The 24,645-nt window shown below is 40.9% G+C and overlaps 1 protein-coding gene across 1 annotated transcript in view; it reads right to left on the bottom strand.

Moving 5' to 3' along the window:
- Positions 1-18,642, bottom strand: part of LOC149173498 (pachytene checkpoint protein 2 homolog) — a 404,891-nt gene extending 386,249 nt beyond the window's left edge. The window contains exons 1-2 of the mRNA XM_089424627.1: positions 18,347-18,642; positions 18,173-18,236 (exon numbers count right to left, since the gene is read on the bottom strand). Of these exons, the coding sequence (XP_089280753.1) occupies positions 18,173-18,236; positions 18,347-18,497 (215 nt within the window). The 5' untranslated portion in view covers positions 18,498-18,642. The remainder of the gene's footprint in view (positions 1-18,172; positions 18,237-18,346) is intronic.
- Between the last annotated feature and the right edge of the window lie 6,003 nt (positions 18,643-24,645).

The following is a 24,645-nucleotide window of genomic DNA, read 5'->3' as shown; positions in this document are numbered from 1 at the left end:
GTTTTTCGCTCTTCTTTTCTTTCCCAACTCTGAGGAATCTGACTCTCTTCTATTTTCCATAAACACAATTCTCACAGAATTCTAAATCAACATGCTTCAAACCTGGCAACAAATTTCTTGATTGAAGAATCTACATCCCCTTCTCAATCATGTGCCCAAGCCTATGATGCCACAGTGTCGTATCTTCTCCTGTAGAGGTTAAAGCATTAACAGAATTAGAAATACCATTGCATAAATACAATGTACCAACATTTTCTCATTTTGCTATTACCAAGGATCCTTTAGTGACCTTCCAAGTTTTATCTGTAAAAGTAGTCACACAACCTTCACCTCCCAACTGCCCTGTTGAAATTATATTTTTCTTCAAATCTGGAACATGCCTTACCTCCTTCAATAACTATTGATTTCAATTCCGCTGTTTTATGAAAATTGTACCCATTCCAATGGTTTTACAGGGTTTATCATCACCCAATCAAACCTGTCCAAAATCTCCTTGAACATAATCATGAAAATGTTTCCTATCAGATGTGGCATGGAATGAACCCCTGAATCTACCACCCAAGCATTGATAATATTTTCTAATGAAAGAATCAAAGCATCTTGCAACACATCACCTGTCACATTCGCTTCATGATTGTTTTCTTGCTGCACGTCTCCTTCTTTTCCCTTCCGAGACTTGCAGTCTTTCTTCAGATATCCTGTCTTCCCGCATTTCCAGCACACTATCCCTAATCTGGACTTGGATCTACCTTTCCTTGACTTACTACAATATAATGGGTTCTTTTCTCTTTCCATTTTTCTTCCCCTAGTCTCTGCAGTGAAAGCATTACCTGATGTCTCACCGGAGCTTTTCTGTCGCATTTCCTCGCTAAGGATTGCACCGACAACATCATCAAACTTTAAAATACTAGATCCAGAGACAAAGTTACTAATAGCCATAACTAAACCATTCCAACTTTCTGGCAATGAGCATAGAAATAACAGAGCCCTAACTTCATCATCAAAAGTTACCCCTACTGAACTTAACTGACTAGTAATTGTATTAAATTCATTTAAATGATCAGCAAGAGATCCACCTTCTGACATCTTCATATTAAATAAACGCTTCATAAGAAATACCTTATTTGAGGCCGAGGGTTTTTCATATAGTTGGCCAATGCCAACATTGATCCCTCTGTTGTCGTTTCCTTTGAAATATTAAAAGCTATTGACACTACTAGGCATAGCCGTATTGTTCCCAGTGCCTTTCTGTCGAGAATATCCCATTCTGTGTCTGTCATACTCGTTGGCTTCTTTGTCTTTCTGCTCAATGATAGGTACAGATCTTTCTGATATAGATAATCTTCCATCTGCATCTTCCATAGCTGACAGTTTTGGCCGTTAAATTTTTCGACCCTAAACCTACCATCTTCTGCCATTTCTCCCACTCGAACTAGGAACCCTTCTCTCCTACGAGTTTATCAGTCAAATAGACCTTCAGCTCTGATACCAGTTGTTAGAAAATTATATATTACAGAGCAATGGAACACATAAAATATATTGCAGAAATATAAACATAGAAAACACATAAAACAAGAGAGACAGATATACGTGGTTCACCAAATTTGGGCTATGTCCACAGGAAACAGCGAATCTTTCCTTTTATATTATCCAGCAAACTAAAGAGATACAACCTACAGCAGATCCGTTGTAATTCCCTCTTCGCTCTCACACAGTTTCCTCTCCCTTTCTCACTCAAAATACAGATCTACATAGACGCAATACAATTCCCTCATATATAGCGAGGGGTTGCCTTCTAGGGCAAAAAACCCTAAATTAAACATAACTTCTACCGTCATATCTCCGCCTAACGAACGGCCCAAATGGACTACGAAATTACAACATTTTACAAGGCAATTTTACATCTATTTTTAGCTTCAGGGGCGCTGCCCCCAATCCCCCGCCAAGGAGGGCTCCCAAAAATCGCAGCCGCCCCCCTAGACCCCCCTTGTAGCATACATTTTACGGGTTACGAATTGGGGTCCAATGCGTGATACCTCTGAATAAAGGAGATAATCAGGCTCCACAACCAACATGCTAAAATAGGCACCTAGAGCATGGTACTGTAGAATCGATGGCTATTTGCAGAAGATGGGATTTGTCAAGAGTGACGCAAATCCAAATCTTTACTATCTAGTTGTAGAGAATGAGCCACTGACCTTAGTATTGTATGTGGATGATATTTTTCTGACAGGATCATCCAGGCTCATTAGGGACTGTAAGAAGAATCTAGCCACAGAATTCGATATGAAGGATTTGGGACGAATGCATTATTTCCTGGGGTTGAAAGTTTGGTAGCAAGAGCGAAAGATCATCCTTGGGCAAGGGAGGTATACTACAGAAATCCTGAAAAGATTCAGGATGGAAGACTGTAGACCCATGGCTACTCTAATGATCACCAACTGGAAGAAGATTGATGCATCAGAAGACAAGGATGTTGATCCCACCTTATACAGGCAGCTCATAGGGTCCCTGATGTATCTAGTCAATACCAAGCTGAACATTTGCTACACTATCAACACCCTCAGTCAGTTCATGGGGGAACCGAAGAGGGCGCACTAGGCGGAAACTAAACATGTTCTTAGGTATTTACAGGGAACAGTCGATTATGGACTCTTGTACACCAGGCGTAAGGATATCAGATTGAGTGGATTTACTGATGCAGATTGAGCAGGAATCTCAGTGGATCAGAAAAGTATCTCTAGGTACTGTTTCAACATTGGATCAGGAATAACTTCTTAGTGCAATAGGAAACAAAAGTTCGTGGCTCTGAGCTCATTTGAGGCGGAATATATGGCGGCAAGCACAGCTTCGTGTGAGGCGATATGGCTTAGAAAACTGCTTGTGAACCTATTCAGAAGGAAAATGGAGGCGACCAAGATCATGTGCGATAATCAGAGTTGCATCAAACTCTCTAAGAATCCAGTGTTTCATTATCGGTGAAAGCATATCGATATCCGGTGTCATTTTGTTAGAGACTATGTCCAACGAGGAGCTGTACAGTTGAGTTACACTCCTACAGGAGAACAGGTGGCAGACATCCTTACCAAGGCCCTTGGAAAAACCAAGTTTGACTATTTCAGGGAGAAGATGGGGATTATAAAGAATCCATTTCAGTAGCAGAAATGGGTATGATGTTGCAGTGCAGATGCAGTGTTGGGAAGAAAGACCAGCAACAGCACGGATGCAAAGGGAGTTGCAATGCAGATGCAGTGTTGGGAAGATGGACCAGCAGCAGCACAGATGCAGAGGGAGCAGCAGTACAGGATGCAGCAATGCAAAGGATGTTGGGCAGAGAGGCTTAGCATCAGCACAGGTATCGATGTCGTATGATCAGAGTAATGCTCAGTGTGGAGTATTACTAGAGCACAATCCTCACTAAGAGGGAGTGTTGATTTGGGGTGGCATCGAATGTGCTCTAGCCATGAAAATTGGTAGAGAGGCTATGCACATGAGATCTCCAAGACCCAGCAATGGTTTGGTCAAATTCTAACCGGTTTGGGAGATATTAAAATAATTAATATTTTTAATGGAGTTCCTAAGTCTAAACTTAGGAAAAATAAAATATTAATGAGTATCAATATAAAATTGGGTTAGAAGGTTCCAAAAGTCATGGATCAAGCCAAATCTAATCTTAGCCGTTGATTAGAGATTTAATCTCAGCCATTGAAGGACCAACAGGAAAAGTATAAGAGGAGGCTTGAGGGTCAGTTGGAAGACATACTGAGGGAGACCAGTCAATTCGAATTCTGGAGCGGGGTTAGCTGAGAAATTCGAACTAGTGGTCTGGAGAGCAGCAGGAGGCAGCAAGTATGGAACAAAGAGTCAGGATCAGCAACAGAAGACCAGTGCAGAGGCAGGAGAGGCAGACGCAAAGGCAGCAGGGGACTGAGCAGTCACTAGAGGGCCTATGTGGGTGACGCAGTCAAGCAGGGGCTGACACAGAGTGTCTGGGAGCTACGCAGAGGTCATCCAAGCTAACGCTGGGACTGGGAGAATTGCTAGAGAAATTTTCTCTGTTGGGTAGGCCAGTTTGGCACACTGTTGTACTGAAGAATTGTTGAATAATAAAATCCTCCCTTGCTGCACCGATTTTCCCACATTGGGTTTTTCAAAGGACTTTTGTCCAAAATATCTCTATCGATGTGTTGATTCTTGTGCATGTGTTTATTTCTGTATTACGGTGTGATATATGCAGCAGAATTTATTTTAATGTTTATTAAAGGAATTTCATAAATAACTTATTGAAAATAAGTAGGCAAGGTAAATCAACTGTTGCAGTGATAGAATTTTCACACTGCCGAGGTCGAATACATAGCTGCTAGTATGGCCTCCTGTGAAGCTGTCTGGTTGAGGAAGCTCTTCAGTGAGTTGTTTGGACATGTGTTGGATACCACTGTGATCTTCTGCGACAACCAAAGTGGGATCCGATTATCAGAGAATCCCGTGTTTCATGATCGCTCCAAGCATATAGATATCAGGTACCACTTTATCCGGGATATGGTACAACAAGGAGCAATAAGGCTCCATCACATTAGGACTAATGAGCAGGTCGCCAATATTTTGACAAAGCCCCTGGGGAAGGTCAAATTATTGGCCTTCCGAAAACGACTTGGAGTCGTGGAGAGGCCCTCTTATGAGGGTCCTATATGAGATGGACATTGAACTCTGGGAGGTCCAGGGGGCTTGGGGTACTTCTTGGAGCGGTGAGGAACCATAGGGTGAGTGGTTCAGCCTTCCCCTAGTGGTTTGTTGTGTACAGGGTGAGAGGTTCATCCTTACCATGTGATACCCCTTGGCGACATGTGAGCAGGACGAGTGGTTCATCCTTCTCCTGCCAAGACATCCTACCCATGCAATCTGGGACTCATGGGAAGTACCTCTCATCTAGCCAATGAGTAGGAAAATGAGGATAGAGACCATAGTACTACTGATGGACGCATCGTGTACTACCGTACTCCCTATGCTAAGATGTATGATATTGATCTGGGATCAATGGGAACTGACTTCGGGTCAATAAGAGTGGTATGAGACACTCTTTTGATTGGGACTGATTTCGGGTCAGTAAAGATTGGTATGATACATTCCCAATCACTTCTTCTTCTTCATAGTTCAGCAGAGCAAAGCAGTGCATGGATGGCAGAGATGGTACAGATTGGCAGATGGATTAGCAGGTGGAGTTCTCCCTAGTTGCGAGGGAGTGTTAAAATTGGCAACTAGGGCCAAACTCCACATGGGTCATCTTATTTATGACAGCGGATATTTTTATTAGATTTCTCTCTCTGAGAGATGTAAGATTGATCTAAAGATCATCCGATTTTGACATGTACAAATGAACATATGAATTTATTTATATTATGGACAAATTGTCAAGGTCGGCAAGCAAGCAAAACAAGCACACAAGCCCCCAATTCATCGTCAACGTTGCATATAAAAAAGAAGGAGACCTCAAGTCATTTTCACCATCATCTCATCATACATATCTCTCTCTCCTCTTGTGATTGGGCACACTATCCGAGGCAATCTTCTCTCTCTCCACATGTGTGAACTAAGGTTTCTATTCGTTGCGTTGACCAACATTGACCAAGCTGTTGGGAGGTTGTTTGACTGCGTTGACTTGATGTGTTGACCTGTTTTGACTTTAGTTTGGGTGAGGAATATTTGTCTAAGCATGCCGCAATTTTGGGCACGAAAATCGAGGATTTTTTACCAACGTTGACTATGGTTAGGGCTGACCGCAAGTTGACTGTTTGACTAGACTTTGACTAGGTATAATTCGACTGTTTTGAGGGTTGTTTCATCTTGTTGTTTGGAGGTCGAAGTTGACTGAAGTTCACCGAATCTTTGAGGGTCAAATCTGCCTTGTTGACCAGCGTTGACTTTTCTGGTTAGGGCTCTTTTGTTTCTGTTATAAATTATCAGAATTTGTAAATTGTACTATCTCTCTCCGCTGAACTATTGAAGACAAAAAGAAGATTTGATCAAGGGTTTCCGCACATTGGGGTTTGTCCCTGGCTGGTGCCACATCTTGTGTCCTCTTGTATTGGCTTGTCTTCTACTGTTTATGTTTATGTTCTATCAGCGTTTTACTTACATGTTTATGTGATTGCTAAACTGAAATTGATATTGGATTCATGAAGAAATTGAAGTAAAATTGATCTAAAACATAGAACATACTATTGTTGCCTAAAATTAACAAGTAGGTCGTTCCATACAATTGGGACCAAGTGCAAGTCTTAGGTGATTTGGCAAAATGAATACCCCCACCTAGGGCTTCTTAGTGGAAAGATTCTTGCTTGAATGTTGTAAGTCAACTACATTGTAAAACTCCCAGATTAGGAAGGAGCATACTTGTCACATTGTGATAAGAAGAAGTTATCTCGAAAAGAACATTTCACTCAAATTCAGAGATTTTTAAGCTTGTCATTCAGGTAGAACATATTAAAAGAAAGGAACCTACAGACAGCTCAATACTTTGTCAACCTCACCGATGAACTGAGGCTCGTTCACATGGGATGCACAATTGTTGTTTAATATATGTTTTCCTAATGCGTGAATTTTCCATTTATTAAAAGGTATAATAAATAAGCATCACTTAGATCATCTGAGTCTCATAAGGATCAAATTAGATCACGCCGACTTGAAAATGTATTTATAATACTTTAATGGCTAGAATATTTTGTATAAGAATCATATTTGGCGAGTCTTTCTGATATTTATAAATTGAGAAATGTGATGGCAGTGTTGTCATTGATGGCAAAAGACCGGCATGGCAAAAAGGAGCAGCAAGCAGCAAAAGAAGGCAAAGGAGCAGGAAACCACAAAAGATGAGATGCACATGAGCAACAACAAGCATGTATGGTTGTGATCGAGGCAAAGAAACAGCAAGAGAGCAGCAAAGACAAGAACGGCTTGGGTAGAGAAACAACAGAGGTGCAACAACAACAGAACAAAGACATGGCATATTGTTTTTGTTATGCTTGTGATGCCTAGGTATGTTGATGAGTTGGTGATGTTTGCTTATGTTTGATGAGTTGATTGTTGTGTGCATATGATGAGTGAGATGTTGTGATGCAAGGCAAAGGCAAGACTCCATGACAGCAAAGGCAAGACAATGACAGAATGCAAGGCAAGGCAAGATGCAAGGAAAAGGCAAAGACATGGAAAAAAATTGTGATGCAGGGCTATTTTAATATGAATGCAAGATTGTATTATTGCATGCTATTTGTTTATTTTATTGACATAAAGAATATGAATGCATGACATTTGGATATGATGAAATGCATTTTATGCATTTTAATATTCAAGAGTTTAAGGAGTTGTGGAATTGAAGAGACATATTTAGAATGCAAAGAGACAAGTTTTGTCATTTCATATTCGTGTGAATGGAACACCAACAACCATTAAAGTTCTTTTATAAATTTGTGCAAGGTTGGAGAGTCGGTGTTTTTAGAGTTGGAGAATGTGTGAGAGTTGATTGAGGTGTTATGCATTGGTTACCTGACACATATGAAGCTTATGTGAAGCAGATTTGAAGGGAAGAAACATAAATAAAGATGGAGATATGCAGAATTTATGAACAGGTAAGCCAGCACATTGTTGTTTCTTGTTTGCACTAAGGGATTGTATGTTAGGATATTCCGACACATAGGATATAGTTAAGTTCAACTTGGTCTAGTATAGAGTTAGGTTAGAGTTAGGTAAAGTGTGTTTCTTTACCGTTGTACATTTTGTAACTTACAATCCGACGGTCACGATATGTAGTGATCCGACGGTTCACTCTCACCTCGGTATTACCGACACTTGATCCGTGGCTTGACACCCGATTGGTCCATGAGTTCTATTTAAAGCGCATGGAGGGTCAATGTTCGGGTAATCCGTGCATGAGAGAAGCTTATGTAAATTTTCATTCTTTGATTAATAAATTGCCTGTAGTACCCACGTTGGGACAGGCGTGGACTGTTTCCCTCCTTGCACTCTGAGGGTTTTAACCACGTCAAAAATACTGGTGTATTGATTTGAGATCTGGTTGTGAGCGGTGTCCTTTTGGTATTCTTTCTGTGGAACTTACCCTGTAAATTCCTACATGGTATCAGAGCTATTTGAGGGCCGCGTCCGTTGGTGATCCAAATCTGAAGCCGGTAGAACTGCATGCGGCTGTCGTTTCCTAGATCTGTTGTTTCTGACTGCTTTCGGGCCGAGAGGACTGCTCTGTTGCGTTCGGAGCATCTGTTCCAGTGAGGAACCCCTTTCGTTTCACGCGAAAAGGTTTCCGGTAGCCCTAGCTGCGTCATTTTTCAGATCGGGAGGTATACAGTGTTTTTTGCAGTTTACTGTTATTTTCTCTCTGCTTATTTCGGTCTCAGTTTATTTAGCCTTTTTTTTAACCGGATCTATACCTTTCATTTCTGCGTATGCTCTTTGCCCTGCGACTCTGTGCGATCTGGGCAAATCAGAAACAGAAAGGAAGGATTTTTCTCATGCGTATGCTCTTTTCCCTGCACCTTAGTGTGATCTCGGAAAATCAGAAACATTGAGAAAAATATTTAGTTTTTCGGCTAAAGCTAACTTTGAGATTTTTTTTTTAAATTTCTAGTTTTTTTGCTAAAGCTAACTTCGAGCCGTAAGGTTCGTTTTTCTTTGCATATTCGTGTTGGGTTTTGTGTTTTGTGTTTTGTAGGGAAAAAGAGCTTTCTCAAGGCAAGCACGCAAACCAAGCCCCCCCCTCTCTCTCTCTCTCTCTCTCTCTCTCTCTCTCTCAAATTTTTTGTATAGATCAATTGGTTCAAAGCTATTTTAAGAGAGTAGAGGTCTTGGGTTCAAGTCTCCATTTTGTGGGGGCGGATTTTTTTCATTCCCGCACATTCGCGCACTTTGCCGGCAACGTCAACAATTTTTTTTCAAAAAGCCATAACTTCTTCATCCGGAAGCCTTTTTCAGAGCCGTTTTTTTTAAAACCGCCTATTTTTTCGAGATCTATCCATTGGAACACTTACTTTCAGCATCTTCAGCTTCAGTTTTTTTTTTAAAAAATGGAAAGTCCATGCCAAGTCATTCTTGACAGCACTAACTACTTCCAATGGGTAGCCTACATGGGAGATTTACTTAGAAGTAAAGGTCTCTACAGAATAGCCACAGACCAAGAGAAGAAACCAAAAGATGAAGACAAGGCGGCAAAATGGGAAAATAGACAAGATCAAGCACGTGGTTTGATAGGGATGTCTGTTTCTCCTGATCTTAGATTCCACATTGCAGAACTTGAGACTCCTCATGAAGCATTAGAAAAACTTGCTAAAGTTTTTGGGATTAAAAATGAAATTAGAGCCCATCAACTTGAAAATGAGCTGCTTACTTTGGATCCTAATAATTTTTCTTGCATTGAAGATTTCTTGTCCAAATTCAAGACCCTTAGATATCTCTTGGAAGGTGTTAAAGTTAAGAAAGAAGATGGTAACCTTATTTATTCCATCCTTACTAAGTTGGGACCAGCCTACTCTGTATTTGTTTCCACTTTCCATTCTACAAGGGAAGCTTTCATTTGTCAAGGACAAGACTACAAGGCCCCTTCCTTTGACTCCTTTTGTGATTCCTTAATAAGAGAACAAGAAAAACTCTTACACCTTGGTCTTCTTAATCTTGGAAACTCTTCCACGAAAGCGTTAGCCGCCCAGCAGCAACCAAATTCAAAGAATCCTAAGAAGTCATATCCTCAAAAGAATGGTCCTAAACCATCTCAGCCTCAAAATGAAAGATCATTTCAGCAAAATGATAAGACCAATAAAAACAAATGGAAGAAGACTGATAGACATTGTAACTTTTGTAATCGAGATGGCCACTTAGAATCTAAATGCTTTAAGAAGATGGAAGCCTTGGAAGCCGCAATGAAGAAACATAACATCCATGTGGAGCCTACTTCAACTTCAACTTCCGGAATGGCACTTTCTGCATGTCATTGTCAATCATCTCAGTCTGGTTATGCATTAAATGTATCTTCTTCTTCTTCTCATTCTCATGAGTGGCTCATTGATTCTGGAGCCTCTTGTCACATGGCCAAAAACCAAGCCATGTTTTCTTCTTTAAATGATTGTAACACCAAAAATATATATATTGGTGATGATAGATCTCTTAATGTTGTAGGGACTGGAACTGTTCATCTAGACAATGGTCAGTTTAATGATGTATTATGTGTTCCAACCTTATCCTGCAACCTTCTATCTGTCTATCAGATAACTCATTCAGGTGAAGGTAAAATTGTTGAATTTTCACCTCATGATGTTGTAATCAAGGATCTAAAAGATCCTAAACAGATTCTAGCTACTGGTCTTGCTGATGATTCCAAAAGGTTGTATAAGTTTCACAACTTTGGGTCATCAAATCTTCCCTCAGTATTTGTTGCTCATAATGATGAAGTGAGCAAACTTTGGCATGAGCGATTTGGTCACTTAAACTATCGCTCCCTTCAGCATCTATGTAAAGAAAATATGGTGACAGGTCTTCCTATGGTATCTTGCAGAGATGGTGTTTGTTCCGGATGTGTACTCGGAAAACATCATCGGGACAGTTTTGACAAACGTGCCTCTTGGCACGCCTCAGCCCCTTTACAGCTTGTGCACAGTGATTTATGTGGTCCTCTTCCTGTTGCTTCATTCTCTGGCTGCAAGTACTTCTTAACTTTCATTGATGATTTCTCCAGACGCACTTGGGTATACTTCTTAAAACTCAAGAGCGAAGTATTTAACACTTTTTTGGCCTTCAAAGCCTTTGTTGAAAAACAATCTGGACATCAAATTCTTAAGCTAAGAACTGATAATGGTGGAGAATATGTTAAAAACACATTCATCAACTTTTGCACCGAAAATGGAATTCAAATGCAACATACTGTTCCATACACTCCACAACAAAATGGTGTAGCTGAAAGGAAAAATCGCACCTTAAAGGAAATGGCTAATTGTATGCTGCAATCTAAAGGACTCAGTCTTAGTTTTTGGGCCGAAGCAATTAATTGTGCAAATTATATAATCAATCGCACTCCTACTAAGGTTCTAGAGAATATCACTCCAGAAGAAGCTTGGAGTTCCATTAAACCAGATGTAAGTCACTTTCGTGTGTTTGGAAGTGAAGCATGGGCCCATATTCCAGATGAAAAGCATAAAGCTTTAGAACCTAAGAGTGAGAAATGTACTTTTGTTGGATATTCTGAAGATGTAAAAGGTTATAGACTTATTCCATTTAAGTCCAAAAATGTTATCATTAGAAGAGATGTAAAATTTGATGAAAATAAATCGGCCTGCGAGCCTAGTCCGGCGGATGTGCCACCTCTTCCTATCTCTTCTACTTTTGAAAACATTTCTTCTTCAGATGATGAAAGCGAGGATGATAATCCTCCCCCACCTTCTCAGGATCCTCAACTTCCAAGATGGGTCCGTGCTACTCGGGATGCAGCAGGTGATCTTGCCGGTGATCCTACAGATCAGCGACGTACACGTTCTCAGTTTGAAAGAGCCTCTTCTTTACTGGCTCAAGCTCCAGTAAATCATGATCCTGACACTTTTGCAGAAGCTTCAGGCCATCCACATTGGGAAGCAGCTATGAATGAAGAATATCATTCATTGATGACAAATGATACATGGGATCTTGTTCCTCTACCAAAGGGACGCAAACTTGTTAGATGTAAATGGGTTTACAGAACCAAGTATGGACCAGATGGGAAAGTTGATAAACATAAAGCTCGTCTCGTTGCTAAGGGCTTTTCACAGGTTGAAGGCATTGACTACACTGAAACCTTCTCCCCTGTTGCCAAAATGAACTCTATCCGCCTTGTTCTTTCCCTTGCTGCCTCTTTAAAATGGGAAGTCCATCAGATGGATGTTAAATCTGCCTTCTTGCATGGGGACTTGCAGGAAGAAATCTATATGGAACAACCCATTGGCTTCATACAAACAGACTCCAGCCTTGTTTGTCGACTTAAGAAATCCCTTTATGGCCTCAAGCAAGCTCCTCGGGCTTGGTATGCCAAAATGGATAGCTTTCTTTTAGAATCTGGCTTTTCTAGGTGTCATTCTGACAATACTGTCTACACCAAGAAAGTGGGCAACTCTCTTATCATCCTTGTTCTTTATGTTGATGATCTTATTCTTACTGGTAGTGATCCCAACCTTATAAACCATGTGAAGTCCAGCCTTAAAAAGAAATTTGAAATGACAGACTTAGGACACTTACACTATTTTCTCGGTCTTCAAGTCTTGCAATCCCAAGAGGGTATTTTCCTTTCCCAGTCCAAGTATGCTTGTGATATTCTTCGTCATTTTCACATGGAAGACTGTAAGCCAGCCCCTTCTCCCTTTCAGTCTGGAGTCAAACTTTCAGTCTCTTGTACTTCTCCTGAAGTTGATGCTACCTTATACCGTCAACTTGTCGGAAAACTCTTGTATTTAACCCATACTCGTCCTGATCTTTCCTTTGTTGTTGGCCTTGTTGCTCGTTTTATGCAAAACCCCCGTGAAAGTCATTGGAAAGCAGCTAAAAGAATACTTCGTTATGTTCGAGGTACAGTACAGTTTGGGATTCATTACAGTGCCAAAGCAGCTCCTCTGTTAGTTGGTTTCACTGATTCTGATTGGGCTGGTGACCCTGATGATCGGAAGTCTACTGCCGGTTATGTCTTCACTCTTGGTTCAGGACCTATTACATGGGCTTGTAAGAAACAGGCTGCCATTTCTCTTTCGTCAGCAGAAGCAGAGTATCGTGGTGCCGTGGAAGCTAGTAAGGAAGCCTTGTGGCTTCGTCAGATCCTATCAGAGTTTGGCTTTGAGCAGCAGCATCCAACCACACTTTGGTGTGATAATCAAAGTGCCATTCAGCTATGCAAAGATCCAGTCCAGCATCAGCGCAGCAAACACATTGAACTACACATGCACTTCATCAGAAAGCTCATTCATGACCATGTTCTTGAAGTGCAATATTGTCCAACAGATGATCAGGTTGCAGACATCTTCACAAAGGCTCTCACAGAGGCGAAGTTCACTAAACTTCGATATATGCTTGGAGTTCAGGAAGTTGTCACTAAGGGGGGATAGGCTCTAGTGCCTCCTTCCTTCTCCTATTGTGTCATATTTGTAAATCCTTCAATCCTATCCCAAGTTGTTCTTAAGGGGGGATGTTAGGATATTCCGACACATAGGATATAGTTAAGTTCAACTTGGTCTAGTATAGAGTTAGGTTAGAGTTAGGTAAAGTGTGTTTCTTTACCGTTGTACATTTTGTAACTTACAATCCGACGGTCACGATATGTAGTGATCCGACGGTTCACTCTCACCTCGGTATTACCGACACTTGATCCGTGGCTTGACACCCGATTGGTCCATGAGTTCTATTTAAAGCGCATGGAGGGTCATTGTTCGGGTAATCCGTGCATGAGAGAAGCTTATGTAAATTTTCATTCTTTGATTAATAAATTGCCTGTAGTACCCACGTTGGAACAGGCCGTGGACTGTTTCCCTCCTTGCACTCTGAGGGTTTTAACCACGTCAAAAATACTGGTGTATTGATTTGAGATCTGGTTGTGAGCGGTGTCCTTTTTGGTATTCTTTCTGTGGAACTTACCCTGTAAATTCCTACATTGTAGTCCTCTTTCAAGTAGTGGCTTGATAAACATCCGGTTGGACCCTGTTGAGGTAGGAGCCTCTTATGGATTGTAGCCTACAAAAAACATATGGAAGTTGGAACTTCCTTGCATGTTGCGGTTTGCAAAAAATTGAGGTAGCAACCTCCTGTAGGTTGGAGCCTACAAAAAATCAGATGCAATAAAGAGTAGGAGTCTGTCTTTGCATCACAACAATAATAAAATCGTGGATTTCTCTCTTTATGGGTTTCCACATATATCTCGTGCCAATATGTGTTGTGCTGATGTGATGTTTTGGTTTGCTTATTACTTATTGTTACCATATTCACTCTGCTAGCCATTATTTGTTAAGTTGCTTATGTAATGTTTTAGTTAATGAGTTTTATGAAAAGAATTTTAATTTTTGGATTCAAGCTTTTGTGATCCATAATGAATTAAGCAAAGTCTTTCAGTAGAAATCACATAAGAGAAATTTTTGGCCGACACGTTTTGAACCAACAAGTGTGGTTCATCATCAGGACCAGATGAAGAGGCAAACCACGGCAAAAGCTTAAATAGAGAACAACGTAGAGACATAATTTCAAGTAACGGCTTATTTGAACATTAATATTTAATTATGGTATTAATTTATTAATATATTAAAAGCAAATATTATTAAGTAATAGCTATATTAAACAGCTAGTTTTTGAAAAATAATATTTAAATAATGATATTAGTTTATTAATTTATTAAAAAATATTAATAGGTAACGGTTATATTAAACGGCTAGTTTTTGAAAAATAATATTTAAATAATGATATTAGTTTATTAATTTATTATAAATATTAATAAGTAACAGTTATATTAAACGAGGGGTAGGGGGATTTCCGGAATACTCCCAAGGTTTTGATTCAAGGTCCGAGCCATGAACCCTCACGCGTCTGCACTCGTTCTGCAACCCGGTTACGTGGGACGGGAGTCAATGAGCAAAAGCAACGGCAGAGCTGCATCCAAGTTCTTTGTAGAGGGATCTATCACTCGAGCCATTCAGCGATCTGTTGACGTCTCTGAGTCACTGAGAAGGAAGCGCAGAAAAGGGAAGGAAGAGCGCGAAGCAGAATACTGTGAGGTGAAGAGAGGCTGCGGGGATCTTCAAGCCGGCAAACTGAACCACTTGACAAGGTACGAACTCAGATTTATCACGCCTGAGACAATCGCCCTCCCCTGCGAGTGGCTGATTGCCGATACAAAACCCGAGTTTGAAAACGTTGCCTCTGCATGGCTTTTGTATGGACCCGGGCAGATCCTTTCTACTATGGAAAGGAATTTTCTCTTCAGATCCGCCTTCAATCTGACAGATCAGGCATACAGCAGACTGGAAGGCCCATCCCAAGCCCAGATCGGGAGGCATGGACGCGCCAAGCCAGAGCGCGGGCGAACATTCTTTCGACCCAAGGTTTTATCTAGAACCTCTCTCGGATACGGAGTTGAATGGCTCAGATCCGACAAGAATCGAGCCACCCCAGAGTGCCAGGTCGGGGTTTCAAATCTTTGTTAAGACGCCAAAAGGAACCACAATCGTGATCTGGACATATGACAGCGTCAGGGTTTCAAATCTGAAGAACAATATCGTCAATCAAACTGGCTACCCAGCTGAGGAACAACACCTGCTAAATGAGGGCAGATCATTGCAGGAATGCGGAACTATGCAAGAATACAACATCAAACCAGGATCCACAATCTTTCTCAATATGAGATTACGAGGAGGAGCCAAAAACGCTGGAACTAGCTCGCAAAGCAAAGGGTTGTTTAAGGAAGCAATGAAGGACAAAGGAAAAACCACCACAACTGTCACTGAACCTCCAGGGCAGTACATTGTAGATCAAATGCCGGAGAGCCCATCCATCTCCATCGAAATACCAGAGGTAAAAAACATTTATTCAGATCTACAAAAAAATGCAGTGATTTGTAGATTTAATGGCTTTTGGCCTAGAACTGATGCATTGTATCAATGGATCTACTCGATTTGGACAAAAAAGTGCCAAATCTACCTATACCCTAAAGGCTTTTTTATAGTATGTTTTGATACAGAGGAAGGAAAGGAAACAGTTCTCAACCAAGGGCCATGGTTCTGGGGTAGTGTTGGACTGTTTATTACCCCTTGGTTTCCTGAATTTGATGCTAACACCATGGTGGTTTCAAGGATGCCAGTATGGGTTAGGATGCATAATCTTCCATTACATTTTTGGCATTCAAAGGTCCTAATAGCAATTGGAAATACCCTGGGGAGAATATTAAAGATAGATGGAGAGAGACACATAAAAGGAATATTTACTTTTGCCAGAATATGTGTCGAGGTAGATCTCAGCCGAGGACTACCTGAGAGCATCATCCTGAATTTCAATTATACACAGTGGAAACAATCTTTGGACTATGATAATACAGCATTCAGATGCCGAGGATTTCAACAAATAGGTCATCTGTACAATGCATGTCCAAGCCACAACAAGAGCAAGCAACAACAAAGGAAGCCGAAAGGATGGCAGAATATAGACGCCACACTTAAGAAGGAAACTACAAAAAAAAAGGATAAAAATACAAAAAAGGATAAAAATCAGGACAATAAGGACAAGGAGATTAATGAGGAAAAGGAACAAGAGCTTGAGCTGGAAATAAGTGGTAATAAACGAAGTCACAGTCCTGAAGGATCAGATTCAGATAAGGAGCAACCAATGATTACGACGGAAAACCAGTTAGCCGTTATTGACTCCACCCCCAACATGGATGGTTGGCGAAAAGTGGAGAAGAAGAAGGGCAGGAAGACTTAGGCCAGCTGTTTTTCCTTTAGGCTGCTCTCCGGAAATTTGGAGCAGCTCTTTCTCTTTCTGCTTTTAGACAGTAATGTACATTGCGGGCTGTATGATCTTCTTTCACACAGCCAAATTGAATGCTTAATGCATATGCTTGTAACTTTTTATTTTTTTAATAAAAAGTTCGCTTTTTTCCTTGGAAAAAAAAAAAAAAAACAGCGATATTAAACGACTAGTTTTTGAAAAATAATATTTAAATTAATTTATTAAAACCAAATATTACTAGTTTTTGAAAAATAATATTTAAATTATTATATTAGTTTATTAATTTATTAAAAACAAATATTAATGAGTAACTGCTATATTAAACAACTAGTTTTTAAAAAATAATATTTAAATTAATTAATGATGATGATTATGGTTAACGTCCGCTGAGACCAAATAATGGTCTATCGGACCTAAAGAAACAAATTATCTAGTTTGATTTAAGATTTTATTCATATGCTCAAAAAGCTTGGAGAGAAGCCTCCCGAGCTCACTATTTGACATTGTAAAAGGCTAGGAAGGTCAGTATTGTAACAAAGATTGTGAAACTGAGATCTAATGTGGTTATACGCGGGGCACTCTAAGAGGAAGTGGTTCTCATCCTTGATGTTCCTATTCTTACATATATGGCAGATCCTTTCTGTCCATGGCGTTTTAGGAACTGCCCAACGACCTGTTTCACTATGGAGCTCATGAGAATTCGTTCTAATCTTTGCTATATTAATTTTCTTCTTTGAGCTAGTTAAAATAGAGAGATACTTTTGATCTTCTAGGGTGGGGTTGATGACCTTCTTATAATAACTTAATTTTCTTTTAGCCGCTAAGTCTTTCTCACACCACATTTTTTCTTTGAACTTAGAAGTAACAATATCTTTAATGTTATTTATGTTTTGCAATGCATCATTTTCGTTGATCTCCCAATAGTTTAACCAAGCCCTTGTGTCTTTATGCCACCCTCGATTGAGCCTTAGGTGGTTTTGGCTAGAATTTAAAGCTAGCTTAGGAAGTCTATGATCGTTTATGTTACTGATTTTGTGCTTGTACAACAGAAACCTAAGCATATCTAGGCTCTCAATAGGGGAAAGACCTGCTTCTATAAGGAGAATAAGAAACTCTAAACAATGAGGAAAGTCAAAAATTAGAAAAAATGAGTCAAAATCTTAATCGAGTATCATTTAATAATTAAAATAAACTAAATAAAAAATATAAAAATATATATACAAGTAAAAAAACAAAAACAACCTCCATAAATACACTAAACTAATTCACCTCCTCTAAGTTTAGTTACGTTTTTATCAAAATGTATTCATTACAGTACAAAATTCAACTCCTCTCAATTTAGTAAAGTTTTTATCCAAATGTATTCATTCCAGTACAAAATTCAACTCCTCTCAATTTAGTCAAGTTTTTATCAAAATGTATTCATTACAGTACAAGATTCAACTCCTCTCAATTTAGTCAAGTTTTTATCAAAATGTATTCGTTACAGTACAATCTTTTAGGAAAAATCTGCTTAACCGTGAACTAATAGAAATTTTGGCAATCGAATGAACTTGAATTCCTATACTAGGAAGATTCAGCTAAAGCTTCGAACAATGTTACAGAATTAAGAAATCGATTCGCTTATGTGAAGCAATTTGACATTAAAATAAACCCACCGAGCTTGAGTAGAAATTACCTTTCAACTGCAACACGAACTTCTTCAGGACGGGCCGTGCTAGATGAATGCAAGCAAACTTCCACTGTGAAAAACAACAACAATTGATTGAAGATCAAATTTGATGACCAAAAAGTAAAATAAACTCCTAAACAAAAATTCACAAATTGCAGGGGTCGTTGAAGTTAGCTGTACCTGCAACAGGAATTTTATCTTTGGACGGAAGCAACAGCGGCTGCGACTGTAATTGACTCGTGGAAGGAACTGCGTCTGGTTTGGTCTGTGAACAATCTTCCATAGAATTGTCCATTTTCTTCTGCTCGGTAAAGATAGAATGTTGTAGCATGGTATAATGTATGTGGTGATTGAGATCGTGGAGAATTCTTTGATCAAAATGAGAGGTGCAGTCCTTCCAAAGTCCCTTCAAATGGTCGAAGAAGTCTTCGGATTCGAGCAATTTACCTTAAACCCTCTTGTTGCAATAAACTAAAACCATATATGCGCGGGAGTTTTTCAATTTGATACATAATATTAATAAAGGATGGAAGTATTTAGTTGGGTGGATTAACGTAAAATGACATTAAAATGCATATGATTTCAATAAATTTATGATCCATTATGCTTGGATTTGTCTTTCTTAATTATCTATTTATCACCCATTTTTTTGAGAAGATAATCTGTTTCATCCATTTTTCTATTCATATTTTTTCAATTTCTCATTCTATTTATTATTATTGGACTAAGTGGAAAGAGACAAGTGTTTTCATAATATGCTGACAAATTTACATAAATCGGTGTATGTTTGTTGGATAATGTGTATTTTGCAAAAATCAAATAGGACACCCAATTTTATTTTTACGTGTGAAAAAGACAAGCTAAGGAGATTTTTGTCAATAATCACAAGCTTATCAGGTCTCTCTCACATTGACCACGCTTAAGAGTTTTCTCTATTGTATCCAAAGTGCACCAACTATACAGCGATATTACAGAGACTTTTTGCACCCAAGCAAAATATGAAAATCAGAACCATTGTTGTTGAAACTTTAGTCAATGGCAATGATTTTTACTTTTGTAAATATTTATTTTTCTTGATTACCACTTTTCTTACAAGATAAGCCCTTACGATTGTCTCCACCACTTTAGACACTCGAACCATGACGCTAGGAAATAGGTTGAAGACGAGCAACTCAAGAAAGTAGTTAAAAGAGTGTTTTGGATAGATGTTAAGTTTTGGGACACTTATGATCCGGATTTAGACAGAAATGCAAAAAATTACAGAGATAACCATAAATATAGAGATGCAGCAGAAATAATACTTCATTTCATTAATGTAAAATACTAAAATATGCTTACAAACATAATGGAAATAAGACTAGCTCGAGTGATGGTAGCTTATCTCTGAGAAGAGATGTGGCGGCTCATGCCTCTGAACTGTGTTACAATGAGGCTCAAAGGCCTATTTATTATTGAAAAACAATGGAAAACACTAAACATCCAAAAACATAACCCTAGGAGATGAAGCGCCAAACTATGGCCCCCGTTTGGGTAAATTGGTACATCAACTTCCCGGGATCATAACTTTGGCATACGATCTTTGTTTGACGCGTACAATATCTCGTTAAAAAGATCTATTTGATGACTACAACTTTTTCATGACCAACAATAATGTTGGTCCCAGTTTTCCCAAAAAAAAATGTCGTTTAGGGCCTCAAAACGACTCCGGAAGTTCAAGACCAGAAAAACTGCCAAAAATAGTAAATTGTGCTACAAATAAGGAAACTGAAAAACTGAAAGAAATAATGATGGGGGTCCAAGTGGAATAGGTGGGTGGCCACTAATATCCACTTGGATCATTCCTCCCCCTCAGGAAGCAATGGTCCCCATTGCGTTGAGTTCCTCCATGAGATGAGGAAACTTCTATTAAACTTGGTCCCTAGTTAACCACTTGCCCTGGTGAAGGAATTGGCCTACTTTGACAACTCGATATAGTTGGATCCTTTGTTGTCAGGTGTTCTTGATCTGCGTGTCCATGATCCGATCAGTTGTGGCTTACTCCATGCAATCTGGATTTAACTCTATAGGTGTGAGTTGTTTTGCAATGTCTGATGTGTCCAGCAATGGTGGGAAGTATGGTCGAAGGCGGTCCACATTGAACACTGGGTGCAGCCAAGGAATAGGGGAATGTTGAGCTCAAATGCATTGTTTCCCACAGCCTTGGAAATGATGTAAGGACCATATCGGAATGGTCTGAATCCGATAGGCTCCGGTAAGGCGTTCCTTCTGAAAATGCAACCATACTTTGTCGCCCACCTGAAACTTGTGTGGCACCCGATGTTGATCATGTCGTTGCTTGTACTTGGCATTTGATTTCTCTAGAATGTCATGGACCTGCTAGCGGATATGTTGGATGTGCTCAATGAAGTTGTTTGCCTTATCGACTTCCGACTGGACATGAGTCGAATCTGCCTGAGTAGCTACAAATGGTATGGCCACGTCAATGGGACATAGTGGCTGGAATCCCAAGCCCACCTGAAAAGGGTTGTGGCCAATCGAGCTGTGGAGAGCCCGGTTATAGTTGTGCTGGACATAGGGGAGGCTCTCATCCCATGTGTGTGTATGCTTTGAGTTGTACATGCGAAGAATGTGTACGATCATCCTGTTGACAACCTTTGTTTGGCCATCAGTTTGGGGATGGAAAGTTGTGGAATTAGTGAGCTTGGTGTCCAGCATCGACCAAAGACTGAACCAAAATGTACTGAGGAACCTGATGTCCCGATCTGAGATGATAGACTGTGGGATCCCAAAGTGTACTCGCACTCATTCAAATAAGAGTTTAGTAGTGAATTCTGTTGTGATATTCTTCTTGCAGGCCGCCATAATGGCCATCTTCGATAATCTGTCGACGACCACAAAAACACAGTCATTTCCATGCTTAGTAGAAGGAAGGCCCGACATGTAATCCATGGAGATGGATTCCCAAGGTCGACTAGGGGTGGGCAGCAGAGTATATAGACCTTACTTCTTGATGGTTGGTTTGGCAATGGCGCAAGCAATGCAGGATCTGATGTACTCCCCAACATCTTGTCGAAGATTTGGCCAATAGAAACACTTTTGTTGTACTACCACTATTTTCTTGACCCCGAAATGCCCAACGGCCCGACTGTAGTACACTTACCAAATCATCTTGGCTCGCTCGCTTGAAGGAACACAAAGGTGTCTCAGGTGGCATAGCAGGGCATCCTAAAGGTGAAAATCTGGAACTTGTTGCCCCTCTAAGAGCGTTTGGTATGTGTGGCCAAATTCTGGGTCACTTTTGTAGAGAAATGGCCAATTAGAAGTCTCGTGCCCACAAGAGTTGAGCACGGTGGTTAACGCCATGATCAGTGGTCAACTAAGGCAGTCTGCAACATTATTGGTGCTACCCTTCTTATACTTGATATTTAAATGGAACTATTGCAGGTATGAGGACCACTTCTGATGGTGATCATTTTGCAACTTCCCTTGCGTCTGTATGAACTACAGGGGTTGATAGTTTGTGTGGATGATTGTTTCCTTCCCCAAAATGTTATGCTTCTATTGTCAGCAGGCCTGCACAATGGAATACATCTCTTTGTCATAAGTGGGATACTTCCAGACTGTGTCTGAGAGTGTCTCACTGTGATATGCCACTGGATGCCCCTGTTGAGTAAGGACTACCCCAATAACATAGTCATAGGCATCTATCTCAATCTCAAATGGTAGTTGCAAGTCTGGTAAAGTGAGCACTGGTGCAGAGTAGAGGTGATGCTTCAACTCTGCGAATGCCTTCTGTTGAGATTCATACCAAAAGAATTTTTCTTTCACCCCTCCCTTGGTGACTTGACTCAAGGGCCAAGTGATATGAGAGAATCCAACTCGAACCTGCGGTAGAAATTGGCAAGACCCAGAAAGCTACGGAGCTCTGTCAAAGTGGTTGGGGCTGGCCAATCCCGAATGACTTGGATATTGGCTGGATCCACATGCACCCCTCGTTCATCAATAATGTATCCTAGATACTAAACTTGGGTCATGCCAAAAGTGCATTTCTCCACATTCACACACAGCTTGTGTTCCTGCAGTGTTTAGAGAACCTGTTGGATGTGGTGGAGGTGTTCTCCCCAACTCTGGCTAAAGATCAGGATGTCATCCAAGTTTACCACTACAAATTAGTTGGTGAATGGTCGCAAGATATCATCCACTAGCCTCATGAAGGTTGCAGGAGCATGCGGCAACCCAAAAGGCATAACCAACCATTCGAAAAGGCCCTCCTTGGCTTTGAAGGCAGTCTTCCACACATCGGAGGGTTCAATTGGTACCTGGTGATATCCAGACTTCAAGTCGATCTTGCTGAAATATTTTTCCCCCTTGAGTTGGTCCAGAAGGTCATCAATCTGTGGGATCGGGTACCTATTCCGGACAGTGATCTTGTTCAGCGCCTAATATTCAATACAGAGTCTCCAAGTCACATCCTTCTTCTGTACCAACACGATCGAGCTCCCACAGGGCGATGAACTCGGCCGGGTGTGACCTTTCTGTAGCAGCTCCTGAATTTGCCTCTTGATTTCGTTGTTCTCCAAAACGGATCTCCGATATATTGGTCCACTGGGAAATGGCGCACTTGGGGTCAGATTGATGGAGTGCTTGACCTGACAGTGCAGAGGCACCCCTGCAGGGCAGGTGAAGATTTCCTCGTACTCCTCCACGACCTTGTCCATCTGTTGTTGTTATGCGGAGGGGCCATGTCTGGAGGTCGTGGCCACCATATTCTTATTTCCCTGAGGGCGTATCATCAGGAAAACAAATTTCCCAGTTTTGGAAATGAGCTTACTGCATTGTTTTGCAGTAACCAAAGAGATGGCAGTAGGCGGTGCTACCTCCGGTATCCTGTACAACTTATTTCCCAAAGTAACAATAACAACGCGAGGCCTTGACTCATACACAACATGTCGCTTCCACAAGTATGGTTGGCCTAATAATACATCACAAACATCAAGGGGAGCAACGTCACATAATACCTCATCCGTGAAGGGCTTGATGCTGTATGGAAGGCGGCACTGCTGGCTCACGCGAAGATCCCATCCTTGGTGAAGCCACCCGATAGTGTACGGTTGTGGGTGTGTTGTGATCGGTAAGCCCAACCACTTCACAACCTCTGTCGAAATGAGGTTCTTTTGGCTCCCGTTGTCGACAATGAACTGTAGAGGGGAACCCTTTACCCACATCTGGGAGTGGAAGAGGCGCTCCTCCTCCTCTAGATCTTCGGGTTCCTCCTTCTAGATCTTTGTGGTGGAAACGGTGGCGTTCTGCTCCGCGTCGATAATCTGCTTCCCTTTTTCATTCCCCTTAGCGAGTTCTGACTCAGAATCGAAACATGCATCTGATTTTGAAGCCTTCATCTCAGCCACCAGTGACTGCTTGGCCCAACACTCACTTGTGTTGTGAGTGGAGCTCTTATGGAACTCGCACCACTTTCTCATGTCCTTCTTCGGCTTCGCGGTCGTGTTCTTTGCTTGCGGCTTTGGTGGGTTGTCCGTCGCTGCCACGCCTTGGCTTTGTCCTTTGTTCTGCGTTTTGGGGGCACCTTTTCCTTGCATCAGATTCGCAGATCCAAAGTCTCGCTTCTTCTGTTTAAACTTATACTCGATCTTGACAAGGTATCAGTACGTCGTGCCGAGAGAGGAGATGTTCAAGAAATCCATCTCGTCCTGGATGTACCTATGTAGGCAACCGTGGTACTTCAGCACCAAATGTTTCTCAGAATCCTTGATAACCAACTTCATGCGAAGGGTATGAAAAACATTGGTAAACTTTGGCACATCTTGGTCCTTTCCCTACCGCAGCGTGGTCCACTCTATGTATTTATCCTCATAGCTTCCGACAGGGTAGTACTACTCCTTGATGGCATCCTGAAATGAATTCCAAGTGGGTGCGGTTGAAAAAAGTGAGGTCGTACTTTCATCCTTCTGCTCGCAGTAGGTTTCCCACTAGTCCTTGATGTGGGGGGCAGCTTTGAGAAGAGCAAAAGTAATATTTTCTCGGCTGGAAAAATCATGAACAGAAAAATATCCTTCTAGCAGATTTAACCATTTATCTATGACGTCTGCATCTATTTGGCCCTCAAATATGGGAATGTCAAAGTTTACTTGTACCTTAAAAGGAGTGGAGCCTCCAGAGTGGCTACTGGATGTGGATGCGCCACCGGTGGGCAACCGTTGAAGGATCTAGGCAAAGTTATCCATCATCGCGTTCCTTTGTTTCTCGAGGGCCTCCTTGAGCAATATTTTGCTAGGATCTCCTGCACCCTCGTCTTTATTTTCTTCCGCCATGGGAGGCCATGAGGGTTTGCGAGGCTGATCTTGCAAAGGTCAACCAAATCGAGCCCTAACTCCTTATATCCCAACCTCTTTGAGGACATGCAAAGAAAAACAAAGAAAAAGCAGACCGCGCTGATACCACTGATCCAGAAATTACAGAGA

Source organism: Pinus tabuliformis, chromosome 4_2 (assembly GCF_031772625.1).
Source record: "Pinus tabuliformis cultivar Carrire ecotype Pingquan chromosome 4_2, CPIR1, whole genome shotgun sequence".
NCBI lineage: Eukaryota > Viridiplantae > Streptophyta > Pinopsida > Pinales > Pinaceae > Pinus > Pinus tabuliformis.
Note: the sequence above shows the minus strand (reverse complement) of the source record. Positions and strands in the feature narration are given on the sequence as shown.